Source organism: Amblyraja radiata, chromosome 24, assembly GCF_010909765.2.
Source record: "Amblyraja radiata isolate CabotCenter1 chromosome 24, sAmbRad1.1.pri, whole genome shotgun sequence".
In the NCBI taxonomy this organism is placed as follows: Eukaryota; Metazoa; Chordata; class Chondrichthyes; order Rajiformes; family Rajidae; genus Amblyraja; species Amblyraja radiata.
Window position 1 is genome coordinate 31,055,481 of NC_045979.1, and position 17,536 is coordinate 31,073,016.

Below are 17,536 nucleotides of genomic sequence, written 5' to 3' on the forward strand. Positions count from 1 at the left end.
GACAAACTCTGCAAATCTATCCATCCCTGTGCTACCTCTTTTAAGAACCAACTCTTAAGCTCTATGCATTTTGTTTAATTATTGTGTACATTTTTTGTACATGGAAGCGTGTTTGCATTTAACCTTCAATCAAATCTTAAGCTGATTCACATAAATTTATCAATTTAATTTGGTCACATTTCATGAACGATCGTTTTCCTTGAATTGGAAAAAATCTTCCCAGTAATTCTGTTTGGTTTTAAATATTGAAAAATGGCAAAAAGTCAAGCCTTTGAGCAACTTAGTATACCATCCTGAGCTTCTAGTTGCCTGCCATTTTACTTCTCCACAATCTATAGCCCTTTAGCTCCACTTATTCCATTCCAGTCTCTGACACTACCTCTCCTACCCATCCCCAACTGCCTGGCCCCATCATCCCCCTCCTCACCTGGTTCCACCTATTTCTGCCTCACCTCTTCCTTTCACCACTATATACTGGCCATCCCTCACTCCTCTCTCAATCCCAATGCAGGGTTTTGATCCAAAACATCGCGGCACGATGGTGCAGCGGTAGAGTTGCTGCCTTACAGTGCCCGAGACCTGGGTTCAAACCTGACTAAGGATGCTGTCTGTACGGAGTTTGTATGTTCTCCCGTGACATCATGGGGTTTTTTCCGGGTGCTCTTGTTTCTTCCCATACTCCAAAAGCATACATGTTTGTAGGTTAATTTGGTTCTGTAAATTGTGCTTGTGTAAAATGATCGCTGGTCGACGTGGAGTCGGTGGGCCAAAGGGCCTACTCCGCTGAATCTCTAAACTAAACTAATCAGCCACCCCCCTCCCCCTCTGCATCCACAGATGCTGCTTCATCCACTGGGTTCCTCCAGCAGTTTCTTTAACAATTAACATGTAGAGGATCAAGCAATTTAAAAGGCAAATGAGTTGACCTTCATTTGCAATGCAACTGGACAATAAGTCTGATATAATTCCGAGCAGTTTGGAATGTCTTGGAGGTGAAGATTCCAAGTTTGGTGCAAAACACAAGTTGCATATTAGTTTGAGATGAAGCTAGATGATGAAATCATGAAGTAATACATTTGGACCATGTTTACTGATGCTTTTTGGGGTGGAAAGATTGTCGGTAACAGGGACAATGGTTATTATCCGTGGATTAGAAGATGGATAGTGCACTGAAAAGGTTTTCCATGGTACATGTGGTTGTGGGTTAAAGCTTAAAACAACATGAAGCATAATACCATTCAGTGAAAACGATGAGGCAGAATTTGGTTATGAGACAGCACTGGGATTGTGTCAGTTAAAATGGCAGCATCGTCCCATGACTGCAGCTCGGGAGGGGCAATTAACTGTCTGTGTATATATATGTGTGTGTGTGTGTGTGTGTGTATAGGTGTGTATGTGGTTGGTAGACACAATGCTGGAGTAACTCAGCAGGACAGGCAGCATCTCTGGAGAGGAGGAATGGGTGACGTTTCATATGCGTGCATATTCGTACATGCGTGTACACTCATTAACAAAGAAATTGCACAAACCTCTGCCAACTACAGTACTGGGAAACAAATATGCATCTACCAAGTGAAGTTTTGCCATTTGCGACGCCTTTTGCCAGGTGAGAATCAAAATTTGAGAACAATTATGAAATTGGAGTGGTGATTTCTAAACAACAGCAAGCGCAAACAACCGCTGAGCTTGTGTGCATGTGGTTCCTCCTTTAATTTCTCACGCATTCAAAAAAAGCTTGCTTTATTTCCTCTTGTGGTGGCACAGATTGGAAATGCATTGCTAAAAACAACTGGTGTGGAGTGTCCACTTCCTCTTCCGTCACACTTCAAATAAGTTTGCCAAGGCACTTGTATTTAATCTCTGTGTTGCATTAATAGGATACAGGTACAGTTCTTCTACTTCACTCCCCTCATTAATTTTACACCCTTTTTTATTGGGATCGGGTTGCATGACATTTGTCTGGATTCTGTAGGTCAAGAGTGGCAGTGGAGTCTAATTAGAAGCAGAATGGGCTGGTTCCTCAATTCCTGCTGCAGATTAGGTTTGAGAGACGAAAGCTCTTTAGTCTTTGAATTTGGCGAATGGTCAAATGGTCACACCAGTGGACAGTGTTGGTGGAAACACAAGGCCCAGCAGGTCATGTTAAATTACCTGTCATGTCACTGAAGAAGGGTCTCGACCCAAAATGTTGAGTTACTCCATTTGTGTTTATTTCGATGTAAACCGGCATCTGAAGTTTGTTCAAACACAGCTCGTGTTAAATGCCAGGTACTCATAGAAGTATTCAAGAAAACCTACAATTTAAGTAGACACAAAGTGCTGGAGTAATTCGGGATCCCTGGAGAAGATGGACAGACCTAGTGGTCTGAGGAAGGGTTCCAACCTGAAACATCGCCTATCCATGTTCTCTAGGGGTGCTGCCTGATCTGCTGTTACTCCAGCACTCTGTGCCTATCTTTGGTATCAACCAGCATCTGCAGTTCCTTACAGTTGTCACAATTTAAGTACATTTGAGAACCAGATTAAAACAATGTAACAATGAAATCTTTCTAAGATTTTGCATGTTAGTAATCCTGTGTATCTGAAGTTTAAGACAGGCATAATGTCTCAGCACATCTTGTCCGCAGGAATATATTTGGTTTCAAGCTTTGGTTAAGATTTTGTGGAATAATGTAATTGGTTGTGTGAAATCCTACAGACAAGATGTGCTGAGACATTACGGTGGTCTTAAACTTCAGAGACACAGGATAACTATCGTGCAAATTGGCTGTATTTTGGGGGGCAATGTAAAAGCAGATTATTGTTTTTGGTAAAGGAAATTTCCACGTATCTGGAATAGAATTGGGTGCGTTCTTGGGATGAATTTTATTTCTGCAGCACTCGAGGATCCAAAATCCTCTGTTTTAACTAATTGTAAATGCAACTACTGTTCGTGCAAGAGCGGTAATTGCAAACATTACCAAAAGTGCTTAATTTAACAATCAGCTCAGTAAATTTGTGGTTTAATCTTTTTCTAACTCAAAGTGGGCCCATTTGTCATATTCAATGGACTAACAGGGTTGTGCCCAATATGTGGTATAGTGAGATCCTCCGGCTGTAATACTGTGGACATTGACAAAGTTCAAAGCCAAAGTGGGTTTCCATTATTCTCAGCTACCAAAACTTCCAAGAACTTTTATGTACATGATTCAGAGATGAGTTTTTTCTGGATACATGCTTCAATATGGAAAAAACCGTTACAATACCACCAGCCTTGTCTTTATCTCTAACTCTCAAGTATTGCATCCCTCGCCAGTATCATCTGTACCTCAATTCATTCCTTGCCTTGGCGTATTGCAGGTATCAGCACTTCATTGCAGTACAGGTCTTTGACTTCATCAATGCATTCTTCTGGTTTAAAAATTCATGTTTGGAAAGCTAAAGCTGTCGTTGGACGTCTCAAACGATTTAGTTTTAGTTTATTATCGTCACATGTACTGAGGTGCAATGAAAAGGTTTTGTTTGCGCACTATCCAATCAAAGACTATACACGATTGCAATCGAGCTGTCCACAGTATACAGATAAAGAGTACAAAATTTAGTGCAAGATCAAGTCCAATTACAGACCGTTCAAATGTTTTGCGTGAGGCAGATTGGAGGTCAGGGCTGCACTCCAGCTGATGAGAGGATGATTCAGTTGCCTGATAACAGCTGGGAAGTAACTGTCACTGTCCCTGAATCTGGGTGTGTGTGTGTGTTTTCGTACTTCTGTACCTCTTGTTTGAGGGGAGAAGAGTAGCCGGGGTGAGACTGCTCCTTGATTTTGCTGGTGGCCTTGCTGAGGCAGTGTGTAGTGTAGATGGAGTCAATGGAAGTGCGGCTGGTTTACATGATGGCTGGGCTACGTCCACAACTCTGCAATTTCCTGCGGTCTTGGATGAAGCTGATCCGAAGCCAGGCTGTTTTGTTATCCTGACTCTGCATTGGGCCATGAACTCTTGTCTCCTTGAGTATGCTTCTGAATAAAATAATTGTGTTTTATATCATGTTTCTAACTTTGAGTTTTCTTTCTAGGAAATGGATATTCTAGTTCTTCCATGTCATGAAACCCAGGCGGAAGGTGGCACATTAGAAGACTGTTTGAGACACTCCATGCCAATAATTGTCTACGCCATCAGCGAGGATCGTTTGACAGACTGTGAAGAAGCTGAGCTGGAGGACCTGAAGAGGAAACATGCCCTACCCATTTTTTTCATCAAAGTGCCGAAACAATTGACCGGTCACAACCCAGAGCCACACTCCGGACCAGACAAGGAGCACCAAGTGAAAGGTTCGAAGTCTGAAAAAGAGAAGAGTCCCCTTTACCGTCAGCTGGCGAAGCTGGAATACCTAAGCCCGACGGGGGGTGTAATATCCCATGCCAACAAAGCCTCAAGCACGTTGGTGGAACACTTCGACAAACTAAAACAGCTGGGCCTCTTTGCGAAGCAGGTGGTGCAAATGCACCTCATTGATGCAGCGACTGTGCTGAACGGTGTCCACTGTCGCTGCTTGGACATCTTCATCGACCAGGCCTTTGATATGCAGCGGAACCTGCAGATTACTCCCAAGAGGCTGGAATACACCCGGGACAAGGAGAATGAGTTGTACCAGTCCCTGATGAGCATCGCAAACAGGAAGCAGGAGGAAATGAGAGACATGATTGTCGAGACTCTGAGCGGCATGAAGGAGGAACTTTTAGAGGAGGCAGCAAATGTACAATTCAAAGGTGAGATTTACCTGTTAAAAGCATTTTGATTAATGACCACCACTGATGTGAGTCTATCTTATATTTTTGCTTAAATGCTAAATACTGATGAGATTTCTCTTGCTGTTGATAATTGTGATCTGATGTAATGGGTGACATTGGAGGTTGGGCAGTGACTGGGTCAGCACAGACATTTGTAATGTTTCAACAGAAGACAGGATTCCTTTAACTTCTCTTTGTCACAATTTTGTATTAATATGTAGAGAGCATTCTCCATACGATGTCCTAAAAATATGTTTAGAAACATAGAAAATAGGTGCAGGAGTAGGCCATTCGGCCCTTCGAGCCTGCACCACCGCCATTCAATATGATCATGGCTGATCATCCAACTCAGTATCCCGTACCAGCCTTCTCTCCATACCCCCTGATCACCTTTAGCCACAAGGGCCACATCTAACTCCCTCTTAAATATAGCCAATGAACTGGCCTCAACTACCTTCTGTGGCAGAGAGTTCCAGAGATTCACCACTCTCTGTGTGAAAAAAGTTTTCTCATCTCGGTCCTAAAGGATTTCCCCCCTTATCCTTAAACTGTGACCCCTTGTTCTGGACTTCCCCAACATCGGGAACAATCTTCCTGCATCTAGCCTGTCCAACCCCTTAAGAAGTTTGGCAAGCATTGGATGAGATGAGGCACACAAGAAGTCATAGACGCCAGACCTGCTGTTCCTCCAGTGTTTGGTGTTCTTCGTAGCATGTACTTATTTTTTGTTCCACATTTCTCATAAACGGGTTACTTTTTAATAATTATTAATGTTACAAGTTTCCTTCACACCCTTCCCCAATACAAAGCCTCTTGCATATCTGGTTGTTGAAATGAATTAAACAGCAGCTTCTTAAAAGCATTATTATTATTTTGTGATTTGCCTTGTTGATATACGGTGCAATTGTGTTCAATCAATCTCTGTCATACTGCCTAAGGGGGGGGGGGGGGGGGTTGTCTATTGATGTTATCAGTTTTCATGTTTACTTACTTGACTAACTGGTGTTCATCCATGTGTCCCGCAATCTCCAGCCCAATTCCTGCACGCCCAGTTACCCGGCTCTCTTCCCCACCTTTGTGCTCTCGTCTCCTATCTCTGAGTTCCTAATTTCCCTACTATCGCCGCCTCCCCATACATCTCCCACCTGTCCCCTTCCACCACCATTCCTCCCTCTGGCTAATTTTGTGCCTCTTGTTATCTGATGCACTTTTTGTCTCCTTCTCACCGTCAGCTATTGTCGCTTATTCAACTTGTCTGCAATCAAAGCCCTCCCCCCTCCTTCTAACCACTCCTCTCTCTCTCTCTCTCTCTCTCTCTCCCTCCCCAATTTAAGGTACTTCATATCATCATGAATTGTCTGACAGTGAAATTTTCCTTCTGAATACTCAGCCTGCTGGGTTTTACCAGCATTTTCTTCATTTCAAATACTAAATTTGGTGCAAGTGGTCATGGTGGCACAGCCGTAGAGTTGCTGCCTTACAGCGAATGCAACGCCGGAGACCCGGGTTCGATCCCGAGTACGGGTGCGGTCTGTACAGGAGTTAGTACGTTCACCCCGTGACCTGCGTGGGTTTTCTCCGAGATCTTCGGTTTCTTCACACACTCCAAAGACGTACAGGTTTGTAGGTTAAATGGCTTGGTAAATATAATTGTCCCTAGTGGGTGTAGGATAGTGTTAATGTGCGGGGATCGCTGGTCGGCGAAGCCCTGGTAGGCCGAAGGGCCTGTTTCTGCACTGTATCACTAAAAAAAATAAAAGATTTATACAGCTAATAAGTGCTGAATTACTAGCACAGCTGTGCACAATACAACCCATGCCCTAGTTCAACCCACAAGCTGTCTAAGTGCCTGATTTGGTGGGCGCCCTTCACACTGCAGTCTTCAGGGTTCCAACCTGAAACACCACCTATCCATGTTCTTCAGAGATGCTGCTTGACTTGCTGAGTTACTGCAGCACTTGTATCTTTTTTTTAAACCAGCATCTGCCTGTTTGGTTTATTTTGTGAGGGTAATTTACTTTTAAATTTAAGGGTATCCCAGTCTCCACTAGCCTCTCATTATTGCCACAGCACCTGCACTGACTCCACTATCCACTCCCACCGTGATGTTGTATACCATTACTTTGCTGCTTCCCATTTAGCTTGTTGACGCATTCCCTCTAGTGGCGGCATTCAGTTTGACACAGACACTAAACGAGGGAGAAAGAGTCTGAAGAAGGGTTTCGGCCCGAAACGTCGCCTATTTCCTTCGCTCCATAGATGCTGCTGCACCCGCTGAGTTTCCCCAGCAATGTTGTGTACCTGAGAAAGAGACAATGCTGGGGTAAGTCAGCAGGTCGGGCAGCATCTCTGGAGAAAACAAAAGGGTGACGATTCGAGTCAACGCCCTTCTTCAGACTGAGTCAGGAAAAGGAAACTGAAAATATGAAGAGGTACAAATAAGTTATACGTGAAAAATATGCTGAAGGACAAATCAAAGCCAGCACGATAATCAAGGAACGGTGGAGCCCACAATGGTCCATTGTTGGCTTCACCTTTCTTTGATTTGTCCTTTTCCATACCTTTCGTTCATTTGTACTTTGTACCTCTTATCTTTAGTTTCCCTGTCCCCAGTCTGAAGAAGGTTTCCGGCCCATAAAGTCACCTGTTCCTTTTCTCCATAGATGCTGCCTGACCCGCTGAGTTACTCCAGCATTTTGGGTCTATCTTTGGTGTAAAGCTGCATCTGAAGTTCCTTCTTATACACTGGATGAGAAACTGATCTGAGATTCAAAGGGTGTGTCTGTAGCCTCAAAACAACATATTTGAGTAGGTATGTTGCAAAGCCTACCTGAAGCGTCGCTGAAAATCTGTCGCTGCGGGTGTGCGCGATTTTGGCGCCGTTTAGAGGGGGGCGGGTTTAAAACGCGATTTTCTCTAGGCTGTTCAAATCGAAGATGTTCAGCCTAGTTAATTATTAACGAAAAATCTCTGAAAGACCCCGTCGCAAAAGCTATTATTAGTTTTAAAGGCCTCGTATAATAGTTATAGTAGTTTAAAAATCAATCTCTAAACCCGCGACCACCAGCAACCGCAGGGTCTCATAAAGCAAATAAATGAAGGTAGGCTGCATATTTTTACATTAAAAAGGGCTTCTAAAGATCCCTTTATACAAAGTTTAATATTGCGAGTAGCTCATTTTGGGCCCATTATATCCCGCAGTATTTTTCTCGGCATTTGGGGCACAAATCTACCGCAATGTGAACGTTCTAAACCAGCGCGTTCCACAGGGACCCACTGGAAAGCTGATTTAAATGGGCATTTATTTACAGCAATTGAACACTGAATTCCTTCCATTTGGCCTATAAATTAATGTAAATGAGATTTAAAAATCATGTTTTATTGTGAATTATTTGTGAATATTATTTGGACATTTAGGCTATTTAAAAATGTTAATCATTTATTAAGAAATGGATAGATGTTTAGATCTAGTAATTGAAGTCTGAAATTAGCTACAATTAGGTAACTAACTAATTATATGCTTTAATTTCAGGTCATCCAAGTAAGATTATTTTATATTTATTTCAGAATGCTTCAATCTATGATAACTGAAAATTTCATTCAGTTCTCTTAATTTTTAAGAAAGTTATGGGCTTTTGACTGTTCACGATCACAGCTTTTTTGTTATGTCCATAGAAAATCAATAGGGAACAAGATGCTCATTTCCCAGTATGAAAATGGCCATAACTTTTTAAATACTTGAGATATGAAAGTGAATTAGGTGTCAAATTAAACTTATTTTTATGCTTTATCTGATGGGATAAATTACAGACTTGATTTTTAAAATCTCAAAGTTTTGTAACATTGCTAATTTGAGGGGAACTTGGAGAGCTTGTTACAAGTAATCTGTGCAATATAATTGGTGCAAGGTTTGAGTTTCATCTATTCTGGGTTGAATTTTATTGTAATTCTGGGAATTCCTGAACTGGAGAGATGCGCAGTAATAAACAATTCTATTTGTCTCCAGTTTCTTATTTAAGCTAAACTGCTGTGCCTGCAATTCCTTTCTTGATTTTTCTTCAAAGATGCATTGCAGCTTCATTTTCACAAGTCTGTTAAATGGGGAAACTCCATTAAGAGCATTAAATATTGCTGAAACAAATGATTTATGACTAGTTTTCGTTGGTGCCGGGGTAAGCTCTCCTTCACAAGGCAATTATTAGACTCTCCTCATTACCTGAAAGGGACGTCAGTGCAGAACATGCATCTGTCTGCAGTACTGCAGTGTAAAATCCACCTCTGAAGTTGACCTTGATTTTGCAGCTTGCCCACTCAGACCAGGGTGTCGCCACAGAGAATCTGGTTTGCCAGATGTGCTGGAGTAACTCAGCGGGTCAGGCAGCACCTCTGGAGAAGGTGGATGGTTATAGTTTCAGGACTACAGTCGGACATTTCAGATCAGGACCCATCTTCAGCCAGCTGAGGAAACGCACTTCAGTGTGAAGCAGGGTTGCAACCCGCAACATAACCTACCCACCCAGAGTTACAGTCGCACTTTGTCTGCGCGAGTATGGCTCCTCTGGTTTCATCATGCTAATACTGTTGGATTCACCGGCAGATTTGTGAAACCATGTTTGAAGTTGCACAGACTTCATTGATTTGCACCAAGGCCTTGTTTTGCGTTCGTCATGAATGGAGTGAGTTTGCTCCTATATAGACAGAGTGTTTCTCTGGTTTGAATAGGGAAGTGGGCATTGGTTAACACAGGTTGACAAACCAAACGTGGGAATTAGAAATGAGTAAACTCAAGGTTATTGAAATTGTGCATGGAATCCATTTAGTTCTGAAGAATAAATGTTTTAAAATAATTTATTACTTCAAATGGAATAGGAAAGACCCAATGTGTTAGACATCTTTTCTAAGATAAGATGATAATAGATTGGAGTAGATTTTGAGTCAACTTGCGGCTTCATCCTGTCACAGTTCCAACTATGCCAACGATATGATACCCAAAATGAATTAACATGGAAATTGGTTTATGAAAAATTGATGAGATTGCTTTGCCAGATGATATTTTGATTTGCCTTTATTAGTTCCTGAGGCTGGTGGTGCATTTCAGACATTCACTGCCAGCAACATGTATGATCAGAGAGCAGCAGCACCTTTCACTGCATGCTCTACGGTCGAATTTAGAGTATTATAAAACATATTAAAAACATCCAGGCTTGACTTTGTATGAAGAGTAATTTCAAATTTACTTGATTTGAAATGCAATGTATGGGTATTTCTAAGCCAAGATTAGTGGCCCATCAGTCCTCGAGGATAATGCAATTGACACAGCAACACTACAAGCCCACTGAGAAAATACCAGCCTTTTTTTTTTTTGAAGAAGAAGAAGAAGAACCAACGTCTCCACAAATAGTGCTGATACAGACTTCAACATTCACCGTTAGGGCGTCATGGAAGCGCAGCGGCAGAGTTGATGTCTTGCTGTGCCGGAGACCCGAGTTCAATCCCGACCGCGGGTGTTGTCTTACTTTCACCCTGTGACACATGTGGGTTTTCTCCGGGTGATCTGGTTTCCTCCCACACTCCACAGACATGTAGGTCTGTAGGTAAATTGGCTTCAGCAAAATTGGAAAATGTCACCAGTTTGTAGGATAGTGTTGTGCCCAGGATGAACGCTGGTCGGTGCGGACTCGGAGGGCCGAAGGGCCTTTTTCTGTACTGTATCTGTAAACTAAATTCACGTGTAATCCTCAGGATGACGGACGGTTTCTCGTCTGGCACTTCCAGCAACAGTACTCACTTGCAGCATTTTAGAATGTCAACCTTGGTTATTAATTTGAATGACATTTTGCCTGAAATATCCTTGTGCCGCATAGCGCATCCCTGGAAATTAAGCTTGTTAAACGGCATCAACTCGAAGATTGTTTTACATCAGAAACAGCATGAACCCTCATCGAGTGAAATTGTAGCCATGGATGCGGTTACTGAAAATTCAATGTAAACTAATGTCAGTGTTTCTCATTACCTGGGAGAGGTAATTGGATCACTGAACATGTAGTAGAGTATTATAGCCAAGTGATGTGTTATTTCTTTACAAATCTAATCCTGTGCTTAGGATTTGCTGGTGTATCTTGTGCATTCAGCAGCAAGAGTTGTGAGCCATGCCCCTTTCACAGCTGCTTTCAGGAGCATTAAATCAGCAAAGCTTTTCTGGAAACATCTGACTTTAGAATTGTTGGATTGCTTCCTGTGCCATCTCTGGTTCCTTTCATGTTTTTTTAACAGGTTATGAGGGCCTTTGAAAGGCAGAGCAGAAGGATTTCATCCCAAGCAAAAAAATGATGATGTACACTTGCTAAGCCAATACTGGTCAGGAATAATATCGAGCCGACATTAAAATGCTGAACTCGTCAAGTGGTGGTGCACTGTTGAATAATATGCTGTTTTTTTCACTGATCCAAATAGCAATGCTTCTGCTTGGACAAGATACAAGATACATTTATTTGTCACATGTACCAATTGGTACAGTGAAATGTGTGGTCACCATACAGCCATAGGAATGGACAAGAAGAGAGCATACATTTTAACCATTCAAACAATTAGTTTAGTTTCAAGATCCAGTGGGGAATCGGGCTTTTTTTTGTCATTAGCCATAAGCCACCCAGACAAGCAGAAGTTAACAAGAATTGGGAAGGGAACAGGCAGGAAAAGCCAAGTTGTGTGGGAAGGAACTGCAGATGCTGGTTTAAACCGAAGATAGACACAAAATGCTGGAGTATCTCAGCGGGACAGGCAGCATCTCTGGAGAGAAGAAAATGGGTGATGTTTCGGGTCAAGACCCTTCTTCAGACTCGGACTGAAGAAGAGTCTCAACCCGAAACGTCACCCATCCCTTCTCTTCCGAGATGCTGCCTGACCTGCTGAGTTACTCCAGCATTTAGGAAAAGCAAGTTGTTGAGCAGCAGACTCCACAAGGAGAAAATGCTGTGCAAAAGTGCACCCCAAGCAGTGTAGCAGAAACTAACCACCCCACAATTTGGAATTAGTTGCAGGGGCCACTTTTGTGTGAGGAACAAGAAAATTTGACAGATTAAATGTCACCTGGAGAAGTTGGTTCTGTACTGTAAACTTGGGTGAACAGCAGCACCACCTAGTGTTCAAAGGCACAGGGTGCAATGACAATATTAAATGTATTTAAAAAAGAAGACAAGGCTGGAGTAGCTCAGCAGATCAGGGACTGTACGTGCAATCCAAATTTGGGAATGGAAGTGTATATCAAGAAGCTGCTCCAATGATGAACTTGAAGTATCCTGCATCTATCCCACTGAACAGGATTGGATAGCTTTGCCATATTGTGTTTCATTCTTCAATGCTCTGATGACTTTATTTGGATCGTTTACAGAATTTCACCACTCAGTTCTCTGTCCTACAACCAGAATCACTAGTTTTAACTGATCAATTTATGTCACTAATTTTATAGATTAAATGGGTTTCCTCGTCTTTTTCATTAAGCGATAGTATTGTTAAAATGAACTGAAACCTCCAATCACATTTAGATAATGTACTTTCTGGAACTCTTCTAATACTTTGCTGATTAATGTTTCATCTTATGCCTTTTCTCTACTCCTTCACCCCCAGATATAATCATCTCTGAGAATGGTGAGACTGTCGGCAATAAGGACATTAAGTGCTGCATCAAACAGATTCAGGAGTTGATTATTTCCCGCTTAAACCAGGCGGTTGCCAATAAACTCATCAGCTCGGTCGACTACCTTCGGGAGAGTTTTGTGGGGACCCTGGAGCGCTGCTTGAAGAGCCTGGAGAAATCCAACCAGGACCCGGCCGTGAACAGTGTCGCCAGCAATCACCTGAAGCAGGTGTGTCAAAAGTGGGTAAAAAGATCAGAAGAGCTGATGGTGATGCGAGTATTTTCAACGCTGCAGCAGTCATTGTGATACTTGGTGGCTTCTTGTTTCTGGACTGGGAGTTTTGGGGATCAGATAGCTTGCGTAACCGAGAAGAGTAGGTCGAATGATACAGCACAGGAACAAGCCCTATGGCTTGCAATGTCTGTGCTGAGCATGATGCCAGGTTAAATTCATTTAACTGCCTGCATGTTATCGACACCCCTCCATTTCCTGCAGATTCAAATGCCTATCTGAGAAGCTAAAATCGCCACAATCGTATCTGCTTCCACCTCCATTCCTGGTTGACATTACTGAATCTGAGGGAAAGTGGAGAAAATATTGCACAGAATTATTCATTCAGAATACGCCATTTTGAAGGGTGGTGGAGGCATATTCATTGGTGTGCCCCCCCCCCCCCCCGAATAGGGTCTGGCAGCACGAGTTACACCTCCAATCACGAGTTACACCAGCCCGAAGAAGGGTCCCGACTGCAAGCGTCACGTATACATGCTCTACAAAAATGGTGCCTGACTCACTGAGATACTTTGTTTAAGAAAGAACTGCAGATGCTGGAAAAATCCAAGGTAGACAAAAAAGCTGGAGAAACTCAGCGGGTGAGGCAGCATCTGTGGAGCGAAGGAATAGATGACGTTTCGGGTCGAGATCCTTCTTCCTCATGTAAGAATCATGTAAGAAGGGTCTCGACCCGAAACGTCGCCTATTCCTTCGCTCCATGGATGCTGCCTCACTCGCTGAATTTCTCCAGCTTTTTTGTCTACCACTGAGAGACTTCAGTACTTTGTCTTTTTTTTTTAAACCAAGAGGTTCACTTGTTCTTCCTAGGCTTATTCTTGAAACATTCCATGTCTCGGTATACTTTCTGATCCGTGAGCTAGGGAATGAAACGCAACATTTTAACTCTTCAATATTGTGTTAAATGGTGTGTCTATTTTTACAGATTTTAAATGCTGCATATCATGTTGAGGTGACATTCCACTCTGGATCAACCGTATCCCGGCTACTTTGGGAACAGATCAAACAGGTAAACAATCCTTCTGCTGATGGTGGTATTATGATAGAATAGAGGAGTTGGAAGATATTCAGATGTCCCTTTTCTCTATAATATCTTGATTAAGCCCCTGTCCCACTGTACGAGGTAATTCACGAGTTCTCCCGAGTTTTCCCCTGATTCGAACTCAGAGAATGTCCGTAGCGGGTCCGAAGGAGTTCGTGGATGACTCGTAGCGGCTCGTAATGTTAACAGTAGGTACTCGGGACAATCCGGTAAACTCGTGACGTTCTTTCATCCCTGTAAAAAATGTCCACGTGTAAAAAATAAATAAATACTCGTGATGGGAAAAAAAAGGTTACTTTTTACTCGTAGTTGGCCATTACGAGCCGCTACGAGACATCCACGAACTCCTACAGACTCGCTACAGACTTTCTCCGAGGGGAAAACTCGGGAGAACTCGTAAATTGCCTCGTACAGTGGGACAGGGGCTTAACCTTTTAAAATTACCTTTTACCTTACAAAAATATTGTTCCCTTTATCATTTCTCTTAAGAATTGAAAAACCCTTACTTTGGGATCACCAGTCACCAAATGCCTCACGTACTGTCGGAAGGGAGAGTGGACGCTGGCGCGCTTTAGCTGCCGCTGCTCTCTCTTCACATTGTGTTTTTTGATTTTGTGTCTTTGGAGCGATTTCTATCTTTAATTTGTATATTGATGATGTCCTTATTATTTATTTTTCTCCGACTGTTTTTTTCTCTTCTGTTAATCTTTGTAAGGTGTCCTTGAGATTTGAAAGGCGCCCGAAAATAAAATTTATTATTATTATGATTATTACTGCCAGATGAATATTTAGATTGGTGTATATTTTAATTTCAAATCAGTACATTCGTTAAGCAAGCAGTGTTGTCTATTTTAAACGTTTTTTTGCATTGGTTTATACAATTAGATATACTTGCAAATTCTACAAGGGCAGCTGCAGCATTTCTATTTGAGTAATTACATGTATGGGAAGGAACTACACATGCTGGTTTATGCCAAAGATAGACGCAAAATGCTGGAGTAACTCAGCGGGACAAGCAGCATCTCTAGAGAAAGAATGGGTGGCGTTTCTGGTTGAGGCCCTTCAGACAAAGTCATGGGAGAGGAAAACTACAAATGGAAGGGTACAAATCATGTAAGACATGAAAAGGACAGATCAAAGCAGACCTTGATCAAGGAAATGTACAATGGTTCATTGTAGACTGAGGGGGAAGGTGTTAACGAGATATACTAACAGTAAAATTCATCAAGAAGACAGTGAAACGAGTAGGAGAACTAGAGTGGGGGAGTTCCCTCTCTTAACCGGGAGATCACATAGCCCCAGGCAGACTGAGCGACGGTGTTCAGCAAAACGATTGCCCAGTTTATGTGCAGTTCAACTGACCTCTGTGATGGTGATCATGAAGCTTGAGAATTGTGATTGAAAACCCATGTAATGGCATCAGAGAAAGAAAACCTGTTGACCATACCTGATCTGGCTTGTGTCTCCAGACCCACGACATTGTGCTTGACTTTACCCTGTTCTCTAAAGGCATAGCATGTGTTTCAGACAATAGCTGCTGGCTGTATCAGTCACATTTGCATTGAGTTTAGTTTAAAGATACAGCGCAGAAACAGGCCCTTCTGCCCACCGAGTCCACGCCAACCAGCGATGCCCACTGTCTACGCTGTCCTACACAAAACTGGGGACAATTTACAATTTTGCCAAGCCAATTATTCAGATTCAGATTCAAATTTATTGTCATTGTGCAGTGTACAGTACAGAGACAACGAAATGCAATTATGTTACATCATTATATGTGATGTTATATTGGGTGCCCAAGATGTTGTTATACAATTATACAATTACAATACAATTCAATTTATTGTCATTTGGACCCCTTGAGGTCCAAACGAAATGCCGTTTCTGCAGCCATACATTACAAACAAATAGACCCAAGACACAACATAATTTACATAAACATCCATCACATCGCTGTGATGGAAGGCCAAAAAAACTTTTCTCTCCACTGCACTCCCCCCCCCCCCCCCGATGTCAAAGTCAAAGCCCCCGGCGGGCGATGGCGAATTGTCCCGCGGCCATTAAAGCCACGCCGGGTGATGCAAGGTCGCACACCGGGTCTTGGTGTTAGAGCCCCCGGCGCGCGCTCGCAGTCCCGCGACCATTCCAAGCCGCGCGGGGCGATGGTGTAAGGCCCCGCTCCAGGTGCTCTTCAACCCCGCAACTCGGGCGGGAGAAGTCGCCGTTGCGGGAGCCCGGAAAAGCGGTCTCCCTCCAGGGACCCGCGGGCTCCCGGTGTCACTGTCCGCCAAACCCGCAGTTGCAGCCACCGAATCTCCGGGGGTCGGGCCGCAGCAGCGTCCACCACAGCTCCACCCGCTCTGGACTCGGCCAGCTCCGCGACGGTGAGGTGAGTAGTCGGCACCACAGCCCCCGGTCTTCCTGTTGGAGGCCGCTCCTCGTTGCAGCCCCAACGACAACGGAGACCCGACAAAGAAAAGGTCGGGTCTCCCGTGCAGGGAGAGATTTAAAAGTTACCCCCTCCCCCCCCACACCACCCCCACACACATACCCCAACAAAAAATAACAAAAACTACATAAAAACATAGACATAAAATAATAAAAACGCAGATGGACTGCAGAGGCCGCTGCTGACGAGAGTCGCGCCGCCTATCGCTTTGTTTTGGTCCCAGTCCCAATTAACACTCTTGTCGGCAAGGTCTTTCAGTTGCGGGCATGGTGGTCTTGTATGAGGACACAGAAAGATGGTTCAAGAGTTGTTGCTGTTTTTGTGCATCGTGAGATTCTTACTGATTTGGTCCCGGTCCCAATTAACACTCTTGACTCTCATTGGCTTGTATTCATTCCATTTGTTGGGTATTCATCTACTCTGAGTAACTTCCAACTTCTGAGTAATTTACCATGTGGAAGTCTTGACAAATCATGGCAGCTAAGTTTCTTTGTGGAAAGTCTCAAAAGCTTTTTTTCCCTCCTTTTCCCTATTTGTAGATTATACACAGGATGCCTTGGGTCCATCCTCCAGCTATTACCATCGAGTGGAAAAGAAAAATTGCCCAGGATGCCATCGAGAGCCTTTGTGCGTCTAAACTTGCGAAGAGCATTTGTAGTCAATTCCGCACCCGTCTCAACGGTTCACACGAAGCGTTTGCTGCCTCTTTACGACAGGTTTGTTCATAGAAACATAGAAAATAGGCGCATTTGCTTTCTTCACTGCCTGCTGCACCTGCATGCCTACTTTCAATGACTGGTGTTCATGTTGAGTGTTTGTATTATGGTGGTATTTAGCTCTTCTATCGGGCTTGCTTTAGGAGGATTTTTCAGTTACTGTACCAATAGAGGTCTGGAATATTCATCCACTTCCATTTTAATTACCTCAGTGTCGCTGAACTTCAAGTTGTATCTGAAGTCAAACGTTGTCTTAAGTAATAATCATCATGGAATTTATTGCATTATGAAAGCAAACTAATCCAGTAATGTTTTTCACTGAAGACTGTCGATCAAACAGTATTGCTGATTTGATCAATGTCTGGTTTTGCTGCTGATGGTCTGATCCATAATCCATGTCAGGTTTTCCACACCACCACCTGGTGGCATGCGGGCAGCCATGTTTTTAGTTTTAACTTGCGATTCGGAGCCTACAGTACTCATCTCAATGGTCTCTGTATGTATACAAATTAAAGTACTTGTTATGATATATAATGACTCTGTATCATAAGTACTTTGCATAGAGACCATCTGCGATGCTTGTCTGATCTGCTCTGACCAAAGTTCCGCTAATGTGGTTGACTTAAACTGTTT

The 17,536-nt window shown here is 43.0% G+C and overlaps 1 protein-coding gene across 1 annotated transcript in view; it reads left to right on the forward strand.

Annotated features, from left to right (window-relative positions):
* The window catches only part of dstyk (dual serine/threonine and tyrosine protein kinase), a 57,678-nt gene that overhangs the window by 21,802 nt on the left and 18,340 nt on the right, over positions 1–17,536 (forward strand). Inside the window, exons 4-7 of the mRNA XM_033042821.1 lie at positions 4,054–4,747; positions 12,395–12,633; positions 13,622–13,705; positions 16,727–16,903. Of these exons, the coding sequence (XP_032898712.1) occupies positions 4,054–4,747; positions 12,395–12,633; positions 13,622–13,705; positions 16,727–16,903 (1,194 nt within the window). The remainder of the gene's footprint in view (positions 1–4,053; positions 4,748–12,394; positions 12,634–13,621; positions 13,706–16,726; positions 16,904–17,536) is intronic.